General features: G+C 44.4%; 1 protein-coding gene across 2 annotated transcripts; it reads right to left on the bottom strand.

Annotated features, from left to right (window-relative positions):
• sec16b (SEC16 homolog B, endoplasmic reticulum export factor) lies at nt 1-27730 on the bottom strand. Of its 2 annotated transcripts, XM_080727194.1 has the most exons (25): nt 27615-27730; nt 27087-27434; nt 26255-26352; nt 26052-26160; nt 24915-25126; nt 19871-20028; nt 19708-19769; nt 18760-18898; nt 18397-18627; nt 17783-17880; nt 7826-7907; nt 6690-6810; nt 6485-6596; nt 6198-6303; nt 5717-5854; nt 5007-5108; nt 4505-4589; nt 4063-4225; nt 2991-3145; nt 2835-2863; nt 2514-2639; nt 2329-2421; nt 2146-2239; nt 1702-1751; nt 1-1170 (listed from the first exon to the last, which is right to left on the bottom strand). In XM_080727194.1, exons 2-24 carry the CDS (start codon nt 27359-27361, stop codon nt 1735-1737), a joined length of 2805 nt encoding a protein of 934 aa, XP_080583320.1. In that variant the 5' UTR covers nt 27362-27434; nt 27615-27730; the 3' UTR covers nt 1-1170; nt 1702-1734. The 2 variants fall into 2 exon arrangements, with proteins under 2 accessions (XP_080583320.1, XP_080583319.1); XM_080727193.1 differs by having other exon boundaries at nt 1-1751; nt 27613-27706.

The following is a 27730-nucleotide window of genomic DNA, read 5'->3' on the forward strand; positions in this document are numbered from 1 at the left end:
TTTAACAACTGTTCTGGTACTGGAAAACATCAGCACAATATAAACATCAACTGGCAATAAAAAAAAGCAACATGACATTTATAAGAAGCATCATTTACATCTTTAACATGGTTACATTACAGCATGGTCGAGTTGATCATTCTCAGCCAAAACAAGTTTTACAAAGATGTCCCCTGAAATATAGTTCCATTATGATATTTTGCAACCACAGATTATACCTATTCATCAGCCTGTTAAAAACAGATTGATTTAGCTAATGTCTTGAGGGGGAATGAGGGCAGTGGGTCAAGCCCATGGCTGTCCGTTGGCCTAACCTCCATCCACATTTAAGCCCTATTCTATACATACAGTGGTTGTACAATGGTGTCCCGTGCCAAACATAGCCGATCTACAAGCTCACAAGTTCAACACATTGCATAATGTACGACAGCAGAGAATAAATTATGCTAGCAGTCTTGGCAGCATGGAAATAACTTTTAGTTATCAATTAGTTACATTTTTATGTGCATTTTCTTTCCGTGTGGTGTGACAAAGTCACATGAAACAACTACTGTGAAGGACAATCATGCTATAAATTAGCATCAACTTTGCTTTGGTTTTATACAGTCTTTGCTTTATTATGCAGCGCTCAATTGACTTCTTTCCTGGATTTAAGATCAAATGCCTCTGACATAGATCTTTGACCTGGATTTATTCCAGGTCATATGGTCATATGGTTAACTGATGCATAGTTCTTTACAGTTGTTATATTGCAAAAGCTCATCACTTTCAGAGAGCATAGCGCTCTGGTGGATGCAGTAGCACTGTAACTGTAACTGCACTGTAACATCAATATCTTCATAACCAGCCAGGCGACCTGCAGTAAAGCTACCCGCATCAGTTGACTGCATAAAGTCCCCTTGTGAGTTATTATCAAAAAGTGGTGATTCATACATCTTTATTCCCTTCTATCTCAGGATCAAAATATCCTGCTGTCAGCAGTCAGGGAAACACAACACAGCTGTTTATCTCCCTCAGTGAATATGATTTACCAGCCCGTCCGCTGTATCTCAATAACCAACATACTGCGTGAGGGGAAAGTGCTGTGCATTTGAAAGGGCATCCAAAAAAAGAAATGAGGCATGATGGCGATGGGGTGTCATGAGGTCAGTGGTAGCGGTGTCAGTGAACCTGGAAATGCATATGAGAAATACTGTACAACTAGGGCTGTCACGATCATGAAATAATACTTGACGATTCATTGTCATGTCAATAATTTAGATTAACGATTATTGTTTATTTGGCTTTGAACATTGGAACATATGAATAAACAATACTTTTATGTTTGCCTTTTAGGCATGGTAAACAACAATTGCAGATGGGCAGAAATGACAAATAACTTAAATATACACAGAAATTACTGACAATGACTGGTACCCATAATCAAAATAGGCCAGAACAAGCCATGCATTTAATGATTTTATACCTTCAAAACCTCAACAATAGCAGAAATAGCCGATCTGCAATTTTTCAATCGATGAATTTGTATGAATGGACAGATTATGCAAAATAATTGAAACTAACTAAAATAATTGTGATAATCTCAAATAATTGTGATTCGGTGATTATCATGTAATAATTGTGACAGGCCTACAGTATGTACAACCACTGTCTTAACTGTGCACCTATTTAACTGCAAATAATACAACAATACATTTTTACCTGAACGTGCAGAATGGAGGTGTTGATATAGGTCTACCCCAGCTGTTGCCCTATTGTGCAAAAAGAGAAAAGAATATTGATATCACATTCATGATTAGCAAGATAATGCCATCAGTGACAGACTACTAAATTGGAGTAATGAAACGCTATTATTAGATTTGTTTGCCTAGTTGCCATTTTGCGACTGGCAACAAAATATGACTAACAATGTGTCCAGGGGTTCATGTGTGCAGTGATATTATTGGTGGGGATTCCAAGCCAATGGAAACTACATATGTTCTCTTCCTGGAGAGTTAGAATGCTGAAATAAGAAGCCACTGTTCTGGAGAGAGCAATACACTCAAAAGCTTTTGGTGCCTTTTGCAAAGGTAGTCCCGTTTCGTATATATCAGCCTGACTGACTGATATATTGCTCACGGTTACAGTGACCATTCTCTAACTCACCTGCATATTTAGAAAAGGGATTGACGCCAGCAGGAAAGGTATGGGAGCCCGTGGGTGGGGGAGGGGGGCAGGGCCCAGCAGCGGGCATTGGCTCCTGAGAAAATAAAATATGTCTAACAATCTATTAAGACAGAAAATGTGAAATGAATAAACTTGAGGAGAACATTATTACTCAAATCGTACAATCTGAGCTGGATTGACAATGTCTGAGTTGTCATTTTGGACATCTTTGGACTTTGCTTTGAACCAGCCACCAAACCATCCTGTTTTGGTACTCTGCAAAACAAAAACCAAGGACACATTAAAACTTATGTAAGATAAAAGAGAAGCCGCTATAAAGTTGTAAACATGATTCATGATCCACACACCTGTTTGGTATTGGCTGGCTGTGAACCCATGCCCAGCTTAGACATTTCCTGTGTGATGGGCTGTTGACTGTGACCTCCTTGGTTGTGGTCAGTCTCTGGCATGGTGTTCATCTGAACACCTATCTCCTTTGGTAAATTTAAACATAGACCAGCAAATAACAATTTTGAAAAATTATCAGTCAACTAAATATAATAATGCCACCACATATGTATCATAATATGTGGTGATGAAAGTATTATCTGTAAGTGCTAGGTGCTTAAAGGCTCAGTTATACCACTTGTCAGATTATAAAACTCCAAATGACTAAAAATCTTTCTCACCATGGTCATTCCAGAACAAGACTGACCACCTGGGGAACCAAATAATTCAAAGACTGAGTCATTCTTATACACATACAGTAATCTGAATTCCTATCAAAAATACATCAATGTATACATTAATTAACATTTCAAAAGCTGCTGATTTTCTATGCTTACTCTCTGTTGTTGAAGGGAGACACTCCAAAGAAGAAGGCAAAGCAGCAGATTTGACTTCAGCTCTATCTGTGTTATGATAACTACTGTCTTGGCTGCCGGCCATCAAATGTGTTGGAGGAGCATAAACCACCGGCGGTGTGAGACTAGCCTGTGGTCTAAACAAAGGAACAGCACAGTGGAGGGTATCAGAGTTAAGTCAGTGGTGCAAGAGGAACTCAGAGTTTTTATTTAAGTGAAAGTAGCAATGTTTAAACACAATGTTGAAATATTCTGTTTGTTACAAGACAAGTAAAAGACCTGTATTCTAAAGAAAAAAAGTCAAAAGTCCTCATATATTTACACTGCTTCTTAAAGGGGAATACCACTAATTTTCAACTTTGAACTATGTCATTAATATACCTTAGAGTTGTGGAAATAAGAAAAAATCCCCCCCTTCTGTGTTGCCTAGAACTGGAGGATTGATTGTGGGGTCATGATCAGTAATCTCTCAAGAACAGACTCTCTGATGAGAAAGGAAAAGGAACTTTCTTTTGACGATGGCTAGCCAGATTGTGCGATCAGTGACATCATAAAGGTGTACTCTGCAGGCCTGACTCTGCAAGAGTACATCTTCATGATGTCACTGATTATTTCCACACAACTCTAAGGTATAGCAATGACATAGTTCAATGTTGAAAATGAGTGGTATTCCCCTTTAACTGTACTGTACTGTACTGTACTGTACTGTACTGTACTGTACTGTACTGTACTGTACTGTTTTAGATTGGATTTCTGTCTCCCTCAAATAAACAATCTATGTAAAAGTACAACGCACATGGAAATGGCATAGTTTGACAATTATGAGAAAGCTCTGCAAATGATCTGTTAAGTTGAAACGTGTCCTTTGCTCTGTCTGTTGGAAGGACATTTATTGTGTGCTGACTGTTTTCTCAGTTTCATATTGTGACAATTGTAGGCAGAGTTATGAGTTATGCACTGCACTGAGTGCAATCTTTCTTACGTCTGAGAGACAAAACATTTTTGTGTAATTGGAGTATAAGTAACAAATTAATTAGTGGCACAAATTGTATACCTCCAGTTCTCAGTTCCCCCGCTGCCCCATGGCAGTGCTGTCATTGCCTCTTCTTGTCCTGCAGCCTGGGCCCATGGGTTATCTTCTTCCTCCGTTCCTCTGTAGTAAAGCAGCTCAGCCTTTGGACTCTGTACATCACTTCTTAGGTCATCTATGTCTGATTCTGTAGTTGAATAAAGGAAAAGGAAGGGACAAGCCTCAATAATCTAGCCTAACCACAGCAGGAGGACTTGATAATAGTTCATCACCTGCAAGTGTGAGAATCTGCTTTCTGGTGTCAGAATACCATATAATTATGCCTGATTTATACTTGGGTTGAGTGCTGTGTCAGAAAGGTAGATCTACAAGCTCTGTGAGATCTTGTAGATCTTCTGCACAGGCACACAACTAAGTATACATCACCCTTTATCATAAAAAGAATGACCTGGGACTTGAAGATTACCTGAACACACTTTGCTCTCCCCGTGGGCTAAAGCACTTCCCTCAGCAGGTGACTGGTATGTATCATTACAACCATAGCTCCCCATCTGAGCAAAATCACATGTTTAGCCATACTGTTTATTTTCTTGGAGTTAGTGTAAATTATAAATGTAAAGCCAAAGTAGGTTTTAAATTGAAGATTGACCATAATGAAGCACATTTATTGCTTAAGGAAGTAATCATCAACAATATTTCTAGATTATATTAGTCGATGTACAACAGTCACTGTTGTACATCAACAACTGGCTGCCAACCACCTTAACATTGATTTGGATTTTGGACACTTATAAACATTGAGTCTCATGAAAGATCAGTTTTCATCTTGGCATAAAATATCTCAGAGGTAAACTTGCTTCTTTATGTCATAGCAGTGCGGCAATATGGTCATGATGGTTGGTTAAAAGGTTAAAAAGGTTTGGTTAAAATGGTTAAAAGGCAAGGAAAGGTAGCCCTGACATTGTTACCTGTACACCATGGTGCCTCAAGCGCAGCTGTTGCAGCCAGTCGGGGTCTTGTGTATCTCCACTGAGCTGCTGGCCCTCACACTGTCTCAGTCTTTCTGCCAGCTGAGTAGAAACAAGCACAAAGAAAATAGGATTTTTGTTGTTGTTGCATTTGACATACGATTTATACTTCATCGTATGACAGTATTGCATGGCAACAAGTCATGATCTTGCAAGTGCAACACCGTTGTATGACAGAGAATAAATAAAGATTTAGCATATGAGACACAATGGGTACTTGGGTAGACAGGTGGTAAGCATGTGCAATGGGATGCCCAAAAAGGAGGCAAAAAGGCACAAGTAGTGTGCTGCTTTCTGCTATAATTGGCAGCCGCCCCATATGGCGGAGACGCTGTTACTTGTCTTATACCCATAGAGTACTGAGTGACATGCTTATTGTATCATGAAGACATATGCCATGAGTTTATGAATGTAATCTTAGTGCACCTATAATATTTGTGTCCTTGTATGCTCTCCTTTATGTGGACATAAATGGTTAAAATGTGTGTGTGTGTGTGTGTGTGTGTGTGTGTGTGTGTGTGTGTGTGTGTGTGTGTGTGTGTGTGTGTGTGTGTGTGTGTGTGTGTGTGTGTTTGTGCGCGTGTGTGCGTGTGTACGTGCATGTATCTTTATATGTACTGTATGTACATCAATGTGAGATAGGACCATACCTTTATAACCTCTCCACTCAGCACCAGGAACGGCTCCTGTTGTTGAAGAATTGCCTTTCCTACCACCTCACAGTAATGGAAGGCCTGCGATACAAGCCCATAGTCCAGCAGTCTACTGGCATACAGGAATTTATACACCTGGCCACAACAATATTTAGTGTCACTCATGATTGAAAATTAGATTTGGAGTATCAAAAACATGTACATCCATTTATGAACCTAGTAGACAAGGTTTCTGTTGACCGAATAGGGCATCAGTAAAGCACAAGGGCAAAAGGCTAATTTATATTTTGGTACAAAAATTACATATTTCCAACTGAGAAAAGGGTCAGTATAAATGACACTTAAGATAGCAAAGGCTCCGTTGTCAAAGCTTTAATGAGTATGATGAGCTTGTCTTAGTGGGTGACACATGAGAACGCAATAAAAAAGACAAAAACAATGGGAAATGAAATATAGATGAATGGATGATATGAACTACCTGGAATGATGGGATCGAAACTAAATGTCCTCCAAGTGTCTGGCAATACTCAAACAACTCAGTGCACTGAATGGAAAAGCTGCTGGCAAACTCAAAGAAAGGGAGCCTAATGGAGAAATAAGATATGGAGTTCTCAGCTCAGCTGTCTGCATCTGTGTCTGCCCATTGAAATAAAAACAGCAGTTTCTTTCTCTCTCAAGCCAAAATGACAGCTTTTGCTAGAAGCAGCGAAAATTACATCAATAAATGACAGTATGTAGAGTGATGAGGTTGCAATTGTGGCTCACCTGTGGCTGCTGCCCAGCAGCACAAGCCTTGCTGCTTTTTGTGTGAACACTCCAAAGGGAGTGCGGGCTGTCAGGTAGCACACATGTGCAGCGTGTAGGAGGCCTCTTGAGGCTGCAAAAGAATGGCACACCACCTATTGGCCGTATTCAAATGGCAGCCTTTTTGCTCTTACATCATAGTGTGTGTTGGTCAGACTGCTCATACCTAGTGTGTCTCCCATGGTGACGATGGCCTTCTGTTGGACGGCAAGGCCACCTGACTCATCGTTGGAGAGCAGAATAGCCAGATGCGGCTTCCAGTCACCCCATTTTTCATTACCGCAGCACTGGGAACAAAATATCACGTTCAACGAATCAGCTACTAAACGTCATAGTGGCAACATTTATTGTATAATGTAAACAATTACTTTCTCATTGTTTTAATATTATTTAAAATGTATTATTATGGTTGATATAGTCAAAATAGTGTCATTGTATACCACTTTGTTTTTTGACTACACAATAGTTTTATCTTTTAGTTGTTTCTGTTTTTTTAATGATTTAAAGGTTCTACACCATGCATTTAAAAATAATTTATATAACATTGTTTGTGTCCCAAAAACATTTTTCAAAAGGTTTGAGGCTAAATTACCACTCCTGAATACAGAGCCCCTGTCATTTCTGCCTGGCTTTCAGAGTATTTTCAGCTGCAGTACCACCTTGTCCTGAGTGGGAGGACTGCGCTAGTTTGGGCCCCACACTCCTCCCCACCTCCTGCTCAGCAGGCCTGCCCAGTGCCCACCCCTCCCCAACCCTCTCCCAGCTCCTCCTGCCTCCTTCTGCAGGCCTGCCCACCCCTCCCCAACCCTCTCCCAGCTCCTCCTGCCTCCTTCTGCAGGCCTGCCCACCCCTCCCCAACCCCCACTCAGCACAGCAGTAGCAGTAGGTCCCGATTGTGATATCACAATCGGACCTAAAATCAGACAGCCCGTTCTGAGACCTGCTTACATAGATCTGCCCATAAACTGAGAAAGACACAATGGTCAGAAATAGGACTTTGTGAGAGTAGAACGTGCTGGTGGGACACCCAAAAAATACATAAAAATTGGAAAAATGAAAATTCATGGTGTAACTACTTCCAAGTTCCAAACTGGCGGCCCAATTTTGGTGAAACAAACAACGACAAAATGTCCCCCCACCAAAATAGCCAAAATAGCTGATCTGCAAACTCAACGTGATGCTTAGTGAGCTTGTAGATCAGCTTTTAGATCAGCTCTTTTTGGAAATGGGGTGCAAGTGGTTAACCGAGACACACATTTTGAAAGCACACTAGATTATGTTCATCAGTGATGTGGGATTTACCGTGGCTACGGCAGGGACTCTCCCAGAAAGCATCTGGAAGAGGGTCTGCAGGGGGTCGCTGGCTGTTAGCTGGCTTGTAAACCTGCAAACAGAGCCACTGTGTCATGAAACAGTTACCAACAGAATCACAATGCAGCATTGTATGGAAACAGAAGAACGCAAGCAATATTTTCACTATTTGCCATACAAAGAAATATATAGGGCTTACTATAAGTGGTTAAGGCAATGCCCCCCCCCCCCCCCCCCTGTTTTCTTTTTACAAATCAAACCTTGCATAGAAACATCTATTGAACCATATGGACATATGTATCCCAGGCCGCATTAACAGGTGGCCTGAGTGATCAGAATCAGATCCCAAAATGTCTTGCGAACCAATTAAGTGCGTTCACACCGGTATTTAAAGCTGTATCCAGGGTGATCACATCACCCAGGATATATTTTAATGGCAAGCCAAGTCTGAACAGGGCTCTAACCACCTATGTCTTGTCAGTCACAGACTACAGTAGTGTTAAGGGGAGCACACATTGGACGCGAACGGCTGCGCAGCGTCGCATCGCGGTATCGACGCACATGAAGTGCCGCACGGTAACCCCAACTGGATGCGGCGCGCTGCCACACAGCACATCCATTTCCCCCGGTTGGGAGAAGCATGGGAGAACATGTTCAACGCGCGGCAACGCTGGAAAAATAGAACAGCGGCGTATCGGCGCGGCAGGCGAGGCGGCAGAGCCGCGACTGCGCGCGTCTGACGCCGCCGGTGTGGGTTAGTTCATTGAAAATAATGGGGCCGTATGTTTTGACGCGACGCTTCCGCGCCGCCTCCGCGTCCAGTGTGTGTTCCCCTTTAGTCACACTATCTCCCACCCTTTAACTTCCCCCAGCCGGTCGCCCCTCTCATGTGGCCCCGACATAAAGTATGTTCTGAGACATTCTGCTCAGGGTGCCAAAGCAGCATGTGAATGGATAGGGTTACGTCATGAATGGATAGGGTTACGTCATGAATGGAATAATGGATAGGGTTACGTCATGAATGGATAGGGTTACGTCATGAATGGATAGGGTTACGTCATGAATGGATAGGGTTATGTCATGAATAGTTTTCACAAGCCGTGAAGTAATGATATACAGTCGTTTCAACAACTTCATTTAATTCAAGAGTGTAAACAATAACCCGTTCTGGCTCCATAAGAGCTCAGGATTAAATCAAAATACAAAAACAACCAGCATTTACATTTGGCTTATTACACACAGGTCAGTAGTACTGTGCAGGTCAGTAGTACTGTGTACCAGTTGTAACGTAAATGGCTTCTAAGTCAAGACTTACGCATTACTAAAATTTCAGCTGTTGCACCACTCTAACGTATCTGTAAGTAACTACTAAATATTTACACCAGCCTTTGGGCAGCACTAAGTCCTTACTAAGTAACCTATCTCTATGGGAGTAGAGCAACTTCACTACTAACGTGGCAGACAGCATTATATCAGCTATTTAATTAATTCAACAATGAAACGACCCATCTGTTTAAACATACATTTCGGCCATTTGAAAATAGCCGATCTACAAGCTCACGATGTGTCTGCTATTAATAGAGTATTTCTATATTGCAGGATTGATACTTTTTTAATTAATTTGAGTACTTTTCAACCACTATACAGCACAACAGCGAATTGAACGGTGCGCTCTCTTCCCCTGTGTCTCCAAATATGCGTTGCCCTGCGTTACTTCACAACGGGGGAAAACGTATGAGGCCAATATAATTTGTGATACAATCCGTTTGCAGGGCAGTGCGCTGCGCAGGGATGCGCTCGCCCTGTGCACGCATATCAGTGACGCGTTATTAGGATTCACACCCGGGCTCCAGGCGGAGCCGCTCGTTTCGTTTCACCAGCGTCGGCAGGTTAGGTTTAGGCATAGTTTTACTGAGGTTAAGGTTAGGGTTAGGCATAGTTTTACTGAGGTAAAGGTTAGGGTTAGGGTTAGGGTTAGAGTAAGGCATAGTTTATTGTCATACCTCCAGACAAGGTCCCCCTATGGGATAACAGCGCCATCTGGCGATGCAACAGAGTAAAACTCATAAGCTCCCGTACGAGAAATGTCATTTGTCGGAAGGGCTGTCAATCACAAACGAGGGCACCGCCCCCGAGTGTATAAGCCCTGTGGGCTATCATAACTTCCTCTTCCGCACCTCTGCTTACCTGCAACTAGAGTGTCGCGAACTCAGCCATATAAGTATTAATTCTGTAAAGTTTAGCCTAAAGCGACGGCTAGGAAGTCGGCCACTGGCCTTTATAGATTATCTCCCGTACGTTTTCTACTTCTATATTCTTCCTACAGTTCGGTGTTTTCTTCACTTTCGCTTTGAGTCTTTTACTTCTTCTCTGTACGTTCTGCCACGTGTTTCCCTGCCCTAGCTTAGCTTCGCTTAGCTTCGGTTAGCTCACGATGGCGGCTCGTCGGCCCACAGTTAGCAGCCTGCTAGCCAGGGTACCGAAGAAGTGCGGCCTTCCCAGCTGCAAAGGCCTCATCGCCAATGAAGATACTCATCCGTTCTGCATTGTCTGCATGGGGGTAGGACACGCCTTGGCCTCTCTGTCCCCTCCGGCCCCGGCCACGGGGGTGAACTGTACTGACTGCCTCCAGTATGATGTTCCAGCCCTCGAGGCCCGCTGTGAGATCGCTGGCGCTGGTTACGGCCTTCACACCACGGTCTCCGCCGGATCCCTCCCAGACACCTCTCCTCGTGTGCCGGACAGCGCTGTGCGCCACAGCGCTGCTTCTCGCCACGTGGTTAGGCCTCCAGCGGCCTCGCCCTCAGCTAGCTTCGGTAGCCCCGATGCTAGCGGGTCTGCTGCCCCTGCTATCCCTGCTGTTTCTCCGACGGGCTCGACTGGTGCCGTGCCCAAGAAGAGAACATGCAAGACCGCCCACGTTGCTCCTCCGCCAGCTGCAACCTGGACCGTCCCCCCCAAAGAATTCCACCCTCTAGTCGTCGGTGACATTCCTCTCTCCTTCTCCGTCCCCCAGCTACGGGCTATGCGGCCACCTAGCCCCGTCTCCTGGCATGCTAGCGACGGAGACGAACCGGAGCAAGAGGACTACGACATGGATGAGGTGGACACGGAGGGTGAGTACTCGGAGGAAGACGAGTCCACGTTCCCCTCCGGACAGGGCGGAGGCGCGGCCAGGGTGGTTCCTCATGCCGAGGCTTCCACCTCCGCCGCGTCCTCCCAGGCCCCTTCTGCCTCTCTCCCCCCTTCCATGCCGGCTGGGGCGAGAGGGGCAGCGGCACAAGACCCAGACTCCATCCCCATGGACGAGCTCTCGGTGCTGGAACGTGCTACCATCCGTTGCGGCCTGGAGCTGCCGCTCGGAGACGCGCCACTCGGACCACGGGCTAGAGTTCCCCTCCTTGGCCAGGATGTGGAAGCCTCTCCCCCGCTTCGAATGGAAAAGCTCCCACTGGTCGCAGGCTTTGCAGAGGCCCTGCATTCAACCTGGACTACACACAAGGACCCCCCCAAGCTCCCCTTCTTGGTCGACTGCCGCGACGCAGAGAAGGCGGGAATCCCCTTGTGTCCTCCCATGGACAAACTGATGGCGCAGTCCCTCGTCGGGAGCATCAAGCCAGGTCATGAGCGGACCGGTCCTGGAGGCCGCAATCCCTTCAACTTGTCCGTGGGGAAGAAGCCTCCTGGGTTTGCCATCCCCTATGACGACAAGCAGTCTTCCAGGGTTAGGAACTCTTACAGAGCCTCCGCGCTGGCAGCCAGGACGATGAACGCCACCCAGCTGCTGCTTTTCTCCACCAGCCGCCTCCTTAGCGAGATGCGGGAGGTGCCTGACGAGATGGTGGAGGAAATGGACAAGTCGCTGCGCATGCTGATGGACCTGAATGTCCACGCCATCGAGTGGCTTGGACACGGCATGGATTACTGCATCCAGGCGGAACGTGCCAGGTGGCTTGAAAAGGTAAAGTGTCCTGGCAGTTCCGGAGAGGAGACCGAGAAGGTCCTGCAAGACCTCCCCGGCCACCCTACCTCCCTCATGGGCGGTGGACTGGAGCTTCTCCGCCAGGAGGTGGCGGATAAGAAGATCACTCTGGAACTCCTGGAGGCCACGACGGACCCCCAGGTACCCAGAAAGGAAAAGAGACAGGGACGGAGCAAGGCCCCTGGTCAGGCTGACAGGGGGCGCTCTTCCTCCAAGCAGGGGAAACAAAACAATCCCCCTAGGACCCCCTCTTCTTCCTCCGCGGGACCCCCTCGCACTGCAGCGGGGGCTCAGGCCCGCTCCCAATCCCGTCACCCTCCCAGGCACGGGATACCGGCCAGCTCCCACAAAGCCCGTGGGAAGCCGCCGCGAAAGTGACACTGGACTCTGGCGGGGTCCCCCTGAAAATTCAGGGGACCCCCCCTTGCAAGCGCAGACGTTTGGACAATATGAACAGTTTTTCTTATGCCAAGAAAGTAATGTTTATTCCTCCTCTGTGCTCTCCTCCAGTGCCTGTATTAAAAAGTGTGTTGATAAAACAATGCCTGTTTATTTCAAACCCACCTGCTTTAGTACAGACGACCCCATTTTGCATGAATTTAGCCAGTGTAGAGAAGTCCAGGCTGGAATTTCTTTCCACTCAGAAAATATCGCTTCCTCCAGTCACGCAGACAGGTTACAAGCAGAATATTTCTCTTTGCAAAATGTTCCCAGACAAGCTAATTAGTGTGGTTGCCAGGGCAACCACATTATTACTCTGGGGAATTTTGCAGTTTTTACAACTCTTAGTCTCATTGACTTGAATGGGAAACTCCATATATAGTGAGTAACTTTTAGGTATCTGACTTTTCCCATTGACTTTGAATGGGAAACACCATATATAGTAAGGTAACTTTTAGGTATCTGACCTTTCCCATTGACTTTGAATGGGAAACACCATATATAGTGAGTAACTTTAATGATGTAAGAGTAAGGTAACTTTTTAGGCAACCACACTCGCAATTTCCCAAATTGCAATTTCTCTAGTTCCTATTCACAATGGTATGGTTTCACTAGTGTGCAATACCCCTCTGTCTCCACCGAGCGGCACTGTTATGCCGACTCTAGTTCAGGACAGGAGTTTGGTCTTAGCGTCAGGGAAGAAGCCAACACATATCACCCAGGGTCGGCCTCGTCTTCCCGTAAGGAAGCATATAAAGGCCTTAGCACAGGTTGTAAACGTAAATACAATTCCCCGAGCCGGGGATTATGTTACTTATTATGCGATGAACCCTGTCCCCCGGGCTCCACGCTATGTGCCGCCTGTATTTTTAACAAGCGAGGCTTCTTGGAGGTCACGTGTCCGTCTCCCACCGGATACGGAAATAAGCGTACCGGAAACGGAAACGCTCTTTCCGCCGGTGTCTCCGCGCCTTCCGGCCCGGCGTCTAGCGGATACGGATACGTGCCCGGATACGGAACCTCTCGGTCCCGTCCTTCCTCTCCCTCCCGGCCCAGTAGTCCCGCTCAGGCGGTACAACCCCAAGGCTTCTCCGTTGCTCAGCAACACGTTAGCACAGTGTGCAGAGCAATGGAAGCGTTGCAATCCGAATCACTGGGTGTTTCGGACGGTGACACGGGGCTACAGACTACAGTTCGCGGAAATACCCTCCCTATCCAGCAAGGTTATTTACACTCGAGCCCGCGGCTTGAAAGCGGATGCCTTGAGGGAGGAGATAAGCTCACTATTGCGCAAGGGCGCTATAGTGGAGTTATCACGCGACCAGAGCCGTTTAGGCTTCTGGAGCCGTTATTTTCTGGTTCAGAAAAAAGGAGGGGGGCTGCGTCCGATTATGGACTTACGTGCTCTGAACAAGCACTTGAAAAAGTTCAAATTCAGGATGCTGACGTCAGAGTCACTGATGAAATCATTGAGACAGGGGGATTTCCACTGTTCAGTGGATCTGAGGGACGCTTATCAGCACATCCTCATTTATCCCCCACACAGGAAGTTCCTGCGGTTCGCCTTCGAGGGGCGCCTGTACGAGTACACGGTCCTCCATTTCGGTCTTTCCCTGAGCCCTCGGGTTTTCGTGAAAGTGACCGAGGCAGCCATTGCTCCACTGAGGCATCAGGGAGTCAGGCTGGCGAACTACATAGACGATTGGATGATTTCCGCCGCCTCCTGCTCAGAAGCGGCGCGCCATACCAATCTGGTGTTGTCACACCTGAAGGCCTTGGGTTTCAACGTCAATTTTGGCAAAAGCATGTTGTCACCCTCCCAGCAGATTTCCTTTATAGGAATATCTCTGGACTCGGCCACCATGTCCGCTCGCCTCTCCCCGGAGAGGGTGGACAGGTTTCTGACTTGTCTCGGCTCCTTCCGACTGAACCAGGTGGTCAGGTACAAGGAGTGCATGAAGTTGGCTGGGCTGATGGCGTCAGCGGTGCAACTTCTGCGTCTGGGCAGGTTTCATATGAGACCTTTCCAGCGGTGGTCACTGGCGCTCAGGATTCCTTCCCTGCAAGGGTACAGGAAGGTGACAGTCAGCCAGGTCTGCATGGACGCTCTGGTCCCATGGAGGGACCAGGCGTTGTTGACGAGTGGGGTCTCCATGGGCGAAGTGGTGTCACGCAAGGTGATCACCACAGACGCCAGCCGCTCGGGGTGGGGCGCCACCCACGAGGGGCGTTTGGCCAGGGGTCTTTGGACCCCGGCCATGTTGGAGCGCCACATCAATTATCTGGAGTTAATGGCGATCTACTTGGCGCTCAAGCATTTCGAGCCATTTCTTCGAGGTTGTCATGTTCTGGTCAGGACGGACAACACGGCGGCCCTGTATTATCTCAACAAACAGGGTGGCCTCGCCTCGCGCGTGCTGGATCAGCTGGCGCGCGAGATGACCCTCTGGTGCTTGCCTCGTCTGAGGTCCATCAGAGCCTCCCATGTCCCGGGCCTTCAGAACGGCGGCGCCGATCTGTTGTCCAGGGGGGAGCCTCGTTACGAGGATTGGTCTCTCCACCCTGCGGTGGTGAGGCAGATTTTCTCCAGGTTCGGTCAACCTCGAGTCGATCTCTTTGCCTCCCAGGAGAACGCAAAGTGTCCCCTTTACTTCTCAGTGAGGGGACCTTCTCCTCTGGGGACGGACGCGTTTGCTTACGAATGGCCACAAGGTCTTCTCTACGCGTTTCCACCCCTGGAACTGATCCTTCCCACTCTGGAGAGGATCAGATGTTCCAACCAGGAGGTTCTTCTGGTGACGCCATCCAGGGGAGTGTGGAGGTCTCTGATCACCCCACTGCTCTCTCGACCCCCTTGGCGGCTTCCCTTGCACAGGGATCTGCTGCGCCAGGCAGGGGACGAGATCTTCCATCCAGACCCACGGGGCCTAGACCTGTGGGTTTGGCCCGTGAGAGGGAGAACCTGCTCGCAGCAGGCTTCTCACCGACGGTTGTAGCCACTATTCAGAGTGCTAGAGCCCCCTCTACTAGGGCTGTGTATGATGGAAGGTGGAATGCCTTTTTGGACTGGTGTGAGCTACAGGAGCCGGCTCATTTAGCTTCGGCCCAGAGGGTGTTAGATTTCCTGCAGGACCGCCTGGACCTTGGTCTGGCGTTCTCTACACTGAGGGGTTATTTAGCGGCTATTGATGCCTGCCACCTGGGGGTGGCAGGTAAAGGCCTTTCTAAAATCCCTGAGGTGGTCCAGTTCATGCATGGTGTTGACCATTTGAGACCTGTGACCAGAGCCTTGTTTCCTGTGTGGGATCTACAAGTGGTTCTTGAGGGCCTTTGCAAGGCACCCTTTGAACCGATTGGGAGGACCTCTTTGAAACATTTAAGTTTCAAAACAGCTCTTTTGCTTGCCTTGTCTACGGCTAAGCGTGTGAGCGACCTTCATGCGCTCTCTGTGAGCCCTGATTGTATGAGGTTTCTCAATAATGACTCTAAGGTTCTTCTTAAACCTCATTTGAGTTTTATTCCTAAGAACCGTGTGGTCCCGAAGGAACCTGTTGTTTTGACGGCTTTCCATCCTCCTCCGTTTGCATTGGAGGAGGATAGGCGTCTTCATTGTCTTTGTCCAGTTAGGGCCCTGAAGGCCTACTGTGATAGGACGGTGGACAGCAGGTCTACTTCTCAGCTTTTCGTGGTCATGAATGCCCGTCAACGAAAAGCGGTGTCCAAACCCACTCTGTCGAGATGGCTTGTGGATGCAATTAGGTTGGCTTACACCCGGTCTGGGTCTGAAGTGCCGGAAGCACTTAAGGCCCACAGTACTAGGGGTGTGTCTACCTCTTGGGCTTTGTCCAAAGGTGTCTCCATTGAGGAGATTTGTGCAGCGGCGAATTGGTCTTCGCCGTCCACCTTTGCGACCTACTATCACCTGGACGTTGCGCCTTCTGCTATGGCGCATACGGTTCTGGGTGCTGCTGCCCTTCCTACTATGTAGTGGGGCGGCTCTCTCCTCTTCCTGAGACAGCATGCTACTGTCTCTAGGATACATGGGGGGGGGACCCTGAGTTTTCCCTTATATTACTGCAGTTTTATAAGGCGGACCTGTGTCTGCCCTTAGTGCATAAGGCAGGCCTCGGTCTGTCAGGGTCTTTTTCTGTCTGAACACGCCCAGGCCCTGTGGACCTGGGTCGGATCAGTCCTGAAAGGGGTCACGTCGGTTGACGGGACCTCCTTCCGGGTGTGGTCGGTGTGCACGACAGTCTTGTCGGTTCATGGCTTCTCGGGGAGTGTATGAGTCCCATAGGGGGACCTTGTCTGGAGGTATGACAATAAACGTATAGGTTCCGGACGGAACCATGTTTATTTAATACCGGAGGACAAGGTCCCCCGAATAAAGCCCCTCGGTTCGCTAGTTGCGGGCGCAGAGGTGCGGCTTTAGAGGAAGTTATGATAGCCCACAGGGCTTATATACACTCGGGGGCGGTGCCCTCGTTTGTGATTGACAGCCCTTCCGACAAATGACATTTCTCGTACGGGAGCTTATGAGTTTTACTCTGTTGCATCGCCAGATGGCGCTGTTATCCCATAGGGGGACCTTGTCCTCCGGTATTAAATAAACATGGTTCCGTCCGGAACCTATACGTTTAGGTGGTCCTCCCACCCGGCACCTCCGCACGGTGCAAAAGAAGCGCTCCCTAGCTCCGGTTCAGCCAATCAAAAGCTTCCATGGGCGGGGTTTTCCTGGAGCCCGGGTGTGAATCCTAATAACGCATCAGTGACTTGTGTACATGCCAGTGGAGAGACGGAGGTCTCTGTTGACAAAAGACGATACAAGCTTTATTTCCTTACTAGAAACAGTTTGTTTTCATTGGATTCGGGAGCTATGACGTCATTTTATGCGACTATACATTACTTTAGGAACAGTCTACACATTACTAGTTACGTTATGCCTTAAGAAGTCGTGGTGCAACACCTGTTAGTAACTCACTTAGTTACAAACTAACTAGTAGTTACTAAGCCTCTAGTAAGGACTTTACACCCTAACTTAGGGCAGAACTTACGTTCTGGTGGTGCAACCTGCCCCTGGAGAGCAGGGCATTGTTAATGATTTGTTTAATGTACTACCATAAAGTTCCCCATACTAGTAAGACACCTCAGGGTGTCACCTGTGATGTCACAGTGATAGTATGAATATCCAGGGTTTGATCTTTGATGAGGTGATGTCACGTGACATCACTTCCTGTACGGAAAGACACATGACATCACTTCCTGTTCTGAAAGACGGACAGACAAGCTGCGACATTTCTCATGGTATACTGCGACCTTCGGTCGCAATAAAACAATTAAAAGTAAGTAAAACAATAAAACAATTGTGAAAGCAAGGCGTTGTCAGCTCAAGGCGTTGTGAGCATGTAGATCTTAGTGCTCGTCAGGGTGTCAGGGCCCCAGTTAAAATATGATTATTTTGGGGGTTGAGGCCTGAAAAGGTTGAGAACCACTGATGTATCAGATGACATGACGGCCTTTCTTACCTGTTCAACACAGTGGTATAAGACCTGTTGTCCATTTTGCTGGCCAGAAAGAGTGCATGTCCCCACAGACCACTGTCCATGGCTGACTCTAAAGCCTCCTGTGGAACCGGATGGGACACAACAAGATAGCAAATGTCAGGGTGGGAGCAGGTCATGACAACACAACATCTATGAGTTAGGGATGGGAAATCAGCAATCTGAATTATTACAGAATCAGAATCATTAACTCAGAGAATTTACATTGTTTACAAGCTCAATTCATTATTGACGTCACGTTTTTACGCTGCTGAAAAGGAAAAGATAAGGAGCGTTGTAATTCATTTGAAATGTTCACATGTAATTAGGCAGACATGTATGCCTTTTTACTGTGTTCAGAGTCAGACCCAGAGGTTCTAAAATAGAAACCCTTTAGAGGCATACATCTTCCAAACGGATTCAGGGAATTGATCAGGAATCAATAAGGGAATCTAGAGAATCGGACAATAATTAGAATTATTAATGTCATTGGTAAGCGGTTAGAAATACTTTGAGCCTTATAAGTAAGTGCTTTTTATTCTAGTGTTTTGGGGCAACAGAAAAGAGGGATATGGGGAATTCAGCTGATTAGAAGTAACCTTTTTCCTCCCAGCCAGGAGCAGTTTAGTGTAGCTGTCCAGGTCTTTCTGTGAGCTCCCAGAGCTGAAGCTGGTGGGATGTCCTGTCAGCAGGTCCTCTTCCTTGTAAGGCTCTGGTTCAGGTGCCGGGTTATCACTGAAATCAATGAGCGTCGGAGCATCTTGGACCCGGGTTCCATCTGACTGCGAGTTCTGCACCAGCAGCTCTGCGATATCCGAGCCAACTATCCGCTGATCACACGGAAATAAAGTGATATCACTTTCAGACAGAATCATGATGTTAATTTTGGCTGCTAGGTATTTCCCGGTGCACGAGATGTACTGTACTTGGAGGTAATATATCATTTGGCATGGCCCACTTACTCCATTCTGTCTGCACAGCAGTATCAGGAGATTCCACAAGAGAGCAGCAGCATTCCTGTCTGGCAGTTTGTCGTCTCTCAAGCACGCTTCTGCCCTCTGGTGGGCAAACTCAATGGCGTCTATTTTGTGCAAGTCCTCCCTTAAAGTGGGTGAAAAAATAAACCATCACAGGGATATCTGTGATTCCTGTCTTAAATGGATGAAAGGATAACACAATACATAAACAATAAATACGCAGGTAGAGTGGAAGAATGTACTTGACTTGTTTTATAGAGAATTCAGCATTCTCATTTATCAGCCAAGAAAATAAAATAACCTAAATTTGGTTTGAAAGAATAAAGTTGTTGGATGGTGCCCATTTTGGTTTTAAAATTCAGTTGTCAAACTACAAGATTTACTCAAGAAAGTATATCCAAAATAAAAAGTAAGAAAGAAAGAAAGAAAGAAAGAAAGAAAGAAAGAAAGAAAGAAAGAAAGAAAGAAATTAAATTGAGAAAGGTTGGAGTTTAACTTGTATTGTATTACATTGCTTTAATTAAAACTTTTTTTTAATACAAAATAATTGAAAGGACAATCAGTTATCAGAACCAAGGACAGGTGTTTTCAATGAATCTATCATGGTTAAAATGGAGTTTGAAGTTACAATGGGTTTGTGTAGGAAGGAGGGGGTGTCTGATCAGATGGATATCAAAAGTCTGAATATTGAATCAAGCAAATTAAACTGTCTGGGGTGCACACAAAAGCCTGAGTACATGTTAAAATTGTCCCAAGAAATACCTAATTGCCTAATGGTAAAATGGAGTATTCATATTAATCAATATAAATTATAATCTCCCCACATATGTGATTTAGAAATTATAATATTCACATTTATGATAATATGTGTCAGTTTGAGCATGCAGTTAAACATAATGCTACGTACTTGAAGACAAATACAAAAAACAATACCTAGCTAATGGCCCAGGGAATGTTCTCATCTCCAGCTGTTCCTGTGTCTCTCCTAGAATGACCTGAGGAGAAATAAAGGTACAGTAATCACAGTGACATAATCCTATTGCTCCAAGAAACCACATTTTCCTATAATCCAGTCTTTTGTACTGACAGTACATGCCTCTAGACTGTGGATCTCCAGCTGCCCTGGGGTTTCCTGCGTGGAGAAGCCTGGACTGACCCGGATCAGCTGGCCTGCAGGCCCAAAGCTGACAACCGGATGAGGCACTGTGTACTTAAAAGGAACTGCCATCTGACGCACTGTCACAGCGGCATGTTCTGACAACAAAGAATAACAACACAAGTATCACTGTTAAATAACACCACAAACATCTTTCGGCCAGGCCTGTTCTTTCTAGCAACAGCAGCAGCAACTACGGTACGGTCCTTCCAAAGCTAAATTATCTGTGTTAATTTATCTCTGAGAGTGACACAAATGACACCCTCAGAGTTAAATTAACATTTAGGATTTTGCAGTGTCCACAGATACCAAGGCTAGTTTGTTATTTTATTGGGTGATAACTGCATTCACACAGTGTCCGTGGGTCATTTCTACTCTGAGTTAGGGGCGGCAGTTGCTCAGTGAATAGAGCAGCCATCTGGGAATACAAAGGTCCCTGGCTAAGACACCTAACCAAAACTAGAAAACTGTTCCTTCGAAACAGTGTGGGCTCGCTTCCAACCCAAAACAATAATAGTAAAAGTGTCAAGTTCCCAGGCAATGCTCTCTTTCATTTTACTGACGTAAAATGGTAATGCAAATACAATGTAGACAAGCAGTGTTATTACATGAACTTAAAGGACCAGGTCACCTTTGGGACAACCAGATCTTATTTTATTGTTGTGTGGGACACGATCAACACAATGTTGAGTTATTTTTTGTGTTCAATCTGTGTTTTTAGATATTTTAGTATTTCAGTATGCTACAACTGGTCATATGATGCATTTTGCATCATATGATGCATGAGATGATGCAATATCATGCTACAAAGCATCATATGACCAGTTGTAGCATGCTGAAATACTAAAATATCTAAAAACAAAGATTGAACACAAGAAATTACTCAGGATTGTGTTGATCGTGTCCCACACAACAATAAAATAAGATCTGGTTGTCCCAGAGGTGACCTGGTCCTTTAACGGTATGGACAATTAAATCAAAATAAAATTAAATTAAAGCTGCAAGCAGCGATGACCGGGCCCTCGCAGCTCTACCCACGTCACAAGGGGCAGCGGTTACACTATTACACTTATTGCCCTTTTACACTTATTGCCCTATTACACTATTACACTATTACACTATTACACTATTACAATTATTACACTATTACACTTATTACACTATTACACTATTACACTTATTGCCCTATTACACTATTACACTATTACACTATTACACTTATTACACTATTACACTTATTATACTATTACACTATTACACTATTACACTTATTACACTATTACACTTATTACACTATTACACTATTGCACTATTACACTTATTACACTATTACACTTATTGTGCTATTACACTATTACACTTATTACACTATTACACTATTACACGTATTGTGCTATTACACTATTACACTTATTACACTATTACACTATTACACTTATTACACTATTACACTTATTGTGCTATTACACTATTACACTTAATACACTATTACACTTATTGCGCTATTACACTATTACACTTATTACACTATTACACTATTACACTTATTGCACTATTACACTTATTGTGCTATTACACTATTACACTTATTGCCCTTTTACACTTATTGCCCTATTACACTATTACAATTATTACACTATTACACTATTACACTTATTACACTATTTTACACTATTACACTTATTGCCCTATTACACTATTACACTATTACACTTATTACACTATTACACTTATTACACTATTACACTATTACACTTATTGCCCTATTACACTATTACACTATTACACTTATTACACTATTACACTTATTACACTATTACACTATTACACTTATTACACTATTACACTTATTACACTTATTACACTATTGCACTATTACACTATTACACTATTACACTTATTACACTATTACACTATTACACTTATTGCGCTATTACACTAAAATCATAGTCGACTATACAAATCCTTAGTCGGGGACTGTGTGTGTGTGTGTGTGTGTGTGTGTGTGTGTGTGTGTGTGTGTGTGTGTGTGTGTGTGTGTGTGTGTGTGTGTGTGTGTCCCTCTTCTGTGTTGCCTAGAACTGGAGGATTGATTTTGGGGTTTGTATTGTAAAGTACAATGTGTGATGTCATCAAGTTGTAATTTGCAATACAAACCCCAAAATCAATCCTCCAGTTCTAGGCAACACAGAAGATGGGGAACTTTCTTTTTATTTCCACACAACTCCTCTAAGGTATATTAATGACATAGTTCAATATTGAAAATGGGTGGTCTTCCCCTTTAAGACGTCTCTGCCGAGACTTTCGCATTGTCACTGCAGGGCCAACTTATGTAAGGCTAAATCACCACAGAACAGCCAATGACAGCCAAGCCTTTAATCACAGCTGTGTCAATCAGTAGAGTGCAGAGGGACATTTATTTATAGTTTTAACTATAACTATAGTTTTATATATCACACAGCTTAGACATTTGGATCAAATCAGACAGCAGACCTGTGTGAACGCATTGATATAAATAGCATATCTGAAGTGTGAATATTGCAGCCACAGCGACTTAATATAAACATGGGTCCCTTTCCTCTGTCTCACTCTGCTAAACCCATTGGAAATGCATTGGGTGCTTAAAGTTAAACATTTTAATTTTTTTATAATTAAACTACAAAACATTTCAAAAAGAAAAATACACGCACACTTGTCCTCAGTAAGCTGAACACATAAAAATTTGAATGGTGTTGAAAGGTGTAAGCGTTTAGGAGATGAAGCGCGCCAAAGTTTTGAGGATACTGACTAGTATAGTATAGAAATAAACTAGAAATACTGTTCCTTCGAAACAGTGTGGGCTCGATTCCAACCCAACAAATAGGATACTTTAAGGTACTGTAAGGTACAGTACCTTACAGTATTGTACTGTACCTTACTATACTGTACTGCACCTTACTGTACTGTACTGTACTGTACTGTACTGTACTGTACTGTACTGTAACTTACTGTACTTTACTGTACTCTACTGTACTGTACTTTACTGTATTCTACTGTAACTTACTGTACTTTACTGTACTCTACTGTACCTTACTGTACTGTACTCTACTGTACCTTACTGTACTGTACTGTACCTTACTGTACTATACTATACTGTACTCTACTGTACCGTACTGTACCTTACTGTACTGTACTCTACTGTACCTTACTATACTGTACTTTACTGTACTCTACTGTACTTTACTGTACTCCACTGTACCTTACTGTACTTTATTCTACTTTACTGTACTTTATTGTACTTTACTGTACTCTACTGTACCTTACTGTACTGTATTGTACTTTATTGTACCTTACTGTACTGTACTCTACTGTACCTTTCTGTACTGTACCTTTCTGTACCTTACTGTACTTTACTGTACTCTACTGAACCTTACTGTACTTTTACTGTACTCTACTGAACCTTACTGTACTGTACATATTCTATGTGTTCTAGATCTACATTTTTGATTCTGTGTTTGGGAACCAGCAACTGTCAAATGGACTCCAACTGTAGTGGAGTATATTGAGTGCATATACTGTAGGCTAACAATCCCAGATCACATCTGTCCTCCACTATGTCTATAACCAAGGCGTTCTTCTATGTGGCCACTCCAGACTGAGGAGTGGAGCATGGCTTTTATTGTGTTTGTGGATCTGACTTGGAAATGCATTGGTTTTGATATCTCCCTGACAACCAACAACAACCACTAATATGGCTGACTGTCCCTGCGGGCTCTAGGATATATGGCTATGGGATTTACATCCCATCGCCCGGACTTGATTCTTGATCACAGCTGTGTAATCAGTAGAGTGGAGAGGGACATTTATTTATAGTTTTAACTATAACTATAGTTTTATACATCACACAGCTTAGACATTTGGATCAAATCAGAGAGCAGACCTGTGTGAACGCAATGATATAGATAGCATATCTGAAGTGTGAACACTGCAGCCACAGCGCCTTAACATAAACATGGGTCTATTATCCTTCTCTCCACTCTACTAAACCCATTGGAAATGCATTGGGTGCTTAAAGTTAAACATTTTTATTTTTTTATATTTATACTACAAAACATTTCAAAACCAAAAGTACAAGCACACGTGTCCTCAGTAAGCTGAACACATAAAAATTTGAATGGTGTTGAAAGGTGTAAGCGTTTAAGAGATGAAGCGCGCCAAAGTTTTGAGGAGATACACATATAGCTATAAATAAATAATGAAGATAACATACGTGTGCTCGCCTTCCAGGCGAGCCCACAATAATGAAGATAACATACGTGTGCTCGCCTTCCAGGCGAGCCCACAATGAAGTAATCAAATAATTAAAAAAAAACACTAGCTCACTGTCTTCACTTGCTCAATAAGGGAAAGCAAAAACAACATTTTGGTCAAGCAAGAAGGTCCTCAACCAGAAGATAAAAAAATCGAACCTCTGTTCGAAGTGGAGCTGTGTGTGTGTGTGTGTGTGTGTGTGTGTGTGTGTGTGTGTGTGTGTGTGTGTGTGTGCAACAGCGCCCCTCCCTTAACATGTGTGGCCAGAAAAGGTTACTGCAGGCTACATACCCGGAGACAGACAGACAGACAAACAGACAAACAGACAGACAGACAGACCCACACACACGGCCACGTATAGGGAGCTCCACACAGCTCCAAAAATATATTTTATTACCGGTAATTGAGCAAGTGAAGACAGTATGCAGGTGTTTTTTTATCTATGATTGGACACAATTGTGTGTGTGTGTGTGTGTGTGTGTGTGTGTGTGTGTGTGTGTGTGTGTGTGTGTGTGTGTGTGTGTGTGTGTGGTGCGTGCGTGCGTGCGTGCGTGCGTGCGTGCGTGCGTGCGTGAGTGTGTGTGTGTGTGTGTGTGTGTGTGTGTGTGTGTGTGTGTGTGTGTGTGTGTGCGTGCGTGTGTGCATGCGCGTGCGTGGTGTGCGTGCGTGCATATATGTGTATACCGGTAGTCACCTGTATCAGATGAGTGCTGGACTGGGTCACTATGCTCAGCTCCATTGATGTATTTACTGAGCTCACAGCTACTGGAAGACATCCCTGAGTTTTTGGAGCTTGTTAGGTTCCCCGGATAACAAGAGGAGGCCTCTTCGTTGTCTTTGGCAGAATGGTCCTCCGATTCATTTAGGTAACACTGGGCCTGGGAGCGGTCTCTCTGCTGGTCATAGCTGAATGAAGAAGTTTCCAATACAGGTTACCTGTTGGCTTAACCACTTAAAGGGATATTTCACTTTCAAAAAAACTTTTGGACATTTTATCACCTAATCAGGCTTTTATGAACACCCTGAACAGTTTTTAAGTTGCTTGATTCAATATTTAGATTTTTTTTTAATACTTTATATTGCAATGTTTTCAATTTTTTATATTTCATGTTTCACATTTTTGTCCATACTTGCAATTATTTTCGTTTTCTTTTCTAAAAAAAAAATACATACACACCAAGTGAAAAACAGAAATAAAACAGTCAAATTTTTCCATATATTATGCAATTAACTAAAATGTATCCAATCATTTACACAAATCAGACAAATGGGGCAGGGGAGTTACTACTAATACTATGGAGAAAATAACAGTAATATGCAGGGGGGGGGAGGGGGTATCCTCTATGTATGTTGCGCACTGTTAGTTGTCTCTTTTTATGGCTGATCTCACGATCAGACCACCTTCTTCCACTTAAACAGAATATTTCGCAAAACCTAGCTCGAGCCTCCAATATGGTGTCAATGCTAGGTCTCAGCGATCATTCCCTTTAGTCCAACGGCCTGATAATTTGTCCATTTATTCCATCTTCTATTGAAGTCAAACTCCTTTTTAAAAAATCTGAAAGTTATTCTCTCCATTTGCAATATTTCCTGAACTGTTTCCTTGCATTTTGGGTGTTGGACTTACAGGTTTTAACCAGTTCCTTGTGATTTGTTTTAGAGCTGCAGTTTGTAGAATTCTAAAATATAGGAATTTTATAATGTAATAATAATATTTAGATATTTGATGTAAATAGGCTCTCTCCCACCCTCCATCCTTCTCTCCCCTCTCACTCTCCCTTCCTAAAATAAATGAATAAAAAATGTGTGGGTGAGTGGTATTGTTACTGACATGTACTGTTCTGTGTAGGCACGCCCAGGCTGCTCCTGCTCATGATATGATCTCTCGTAATGACCTGGGTTCGACCTCCACAAGTCCTGGGCAGCCCATTGGCCTGCATCTTCACAGACATAGATGACACAGAATCTTATAATCTGTTCTTTAGTGAGGCATGACAGTATTATAGTACACCACCAATGAATGAATAGCTTTACCTTTGTGTCCATATTGTGCTGTGTAATAATCCTGGTCATAGTATCCATAATTCCCCTTGTGATCCCAGTAGCTGTGAGGTGGATAGTCATACGCATGCCTGAAGACAGAGGTGTACCAAACCAATAAACCAATATTAAGAACTTTTGTCTGTGTAATTTTTCCTTTTTTAATTAATATTAGGCTATGTTGTAAGTTACACCGTGTAACCAACATCAATATCAATGATCATCACCAAAAGACAAGTACACACAAAACACTAAGTGGGACTCCGGGTAAAAAGCATAATATGGTTTAATTCAAGGGTCTTCAACAGGGGGTCCGGGACCCCTAGGGGGTCCTCAGAGTTACTACAGGGGGTTTTGCTTTTTTATATTAACCACTTGAACCCTAGCATCCATATTCTGAGAACTTTACCCAAAAATAGCAGATCTACAAGCTCACAACGCCTCGCAGAGCTTGTAGATCGGCTATTTTCGGCAAATAGGTTTGGTGTAAAGGGGGAAAAGAGCAGACTAAGTACAGAGAGAAAGGTCAAGTTTAAGTATTAAGTATTGACGGTTCAAGTGGTTAAATATCTGAAAACACACATTGACATGAATCCAAAATACACTGATGATTGTGCTGTCAAAACAATGAAACTATATGGAATCTATGAACAGGTTGTGGGGGTCCCTGCTTCATCTCTCTCTCAACTAAGGGGTCCTTGGCCTGAAAACGTTGAAGACCCCAGTTATGCCAGAATTTCCCTACCGAGTTTTAAAATCAGTTCATTTCAAACGTATACATTTAGCTTCAGTCACAGAAATCCCATCACTGCGTCACTGAACTCACCTGGACTGTGGAGTGGTGGTGGAGTGTGCTGGTCGGTGGTAGTCATGTCCGTGTGTGATGTAGGAGCTGCCAGTGTAGTCTGGTCTTGGTGGAGGGCTAGTGAAGTGGGCCCTGTTAGCATCTGGATGCATCCACTGCCTGTCCAGTTCCCTGGGGTCGGCTGATGGATACTTCTGGTCACTGTCATTGCGGCCAGACCTGGAGTAGTCCTCCCTGCTTCTCACTCTGTGGGAATGACGTCCAGTTTCTGTCCAGCGGTGACCTGAGGGGTCCATGGTGGCAGAACTCCCTCTCTTCTATATCTTCATACACTCAGAAGTCACTGTTTTTATTCCCCAAGGAAAACACCTGTGAAAGAAAAAGGTTTGCCGTGTAGGCCTATTGTAGAAATCATAGTCCAAAATTGCACATTTGAAATGTTTCTGTCTCAATGATTCAAACCATTGATTAAGGTAAACATCAAGTCTTTTTTCAAGATCTTAAGGCAAATAAAACACAGCCTTGATTAGCTTAGGCTAATACTCACACCTCAAACCTCGTCCGTGTGCGATCATCAGATCTCAGACTCAGTCAAAGTACAACTGTAACTTCCACATCACTTCCTTCATCACATGAAAACACAACATGAACCGATGTGACCTGCA

Source organism: Nannobrachium achirus (genome assembly GCF_963921795.1).
Source record: "Nannobrachium achirus genome assembly, chromosome: 1".
Taxonomy (NCBI): domain Eukaryota; kingdom Metazoa; phylum Chordata; class Actinopteri; order Myctophiformes; family Myctophidae; genus Nannobrachium; species Nannobrachium achirus.

Excerpts from the sequence above, each read along its gene's own strand:
- sec16b (XM_080727194.1), bottom strand. The coding sequence starts at position 27,361 with ATGGACCCCTCAGGTCACCGCTGGACAGAAACTGGACGTCATTCCCAC. Across the intron at positions 6,597-6,689 it reads CACCATGGGAGACACACTAG|CCTCAAGAGGCCTCCTACAC; the intron begins GTATGAGCAGTC and ends ATTCTTTTGCAG. Across the intron at positions 2,640-2,834 it reads CTTGTTCTGGAATGACCATG|GAGATAGGTGTTCAGATGAA; the intron begins GTGAGAAAGATT and ends AATTTACCAAAG.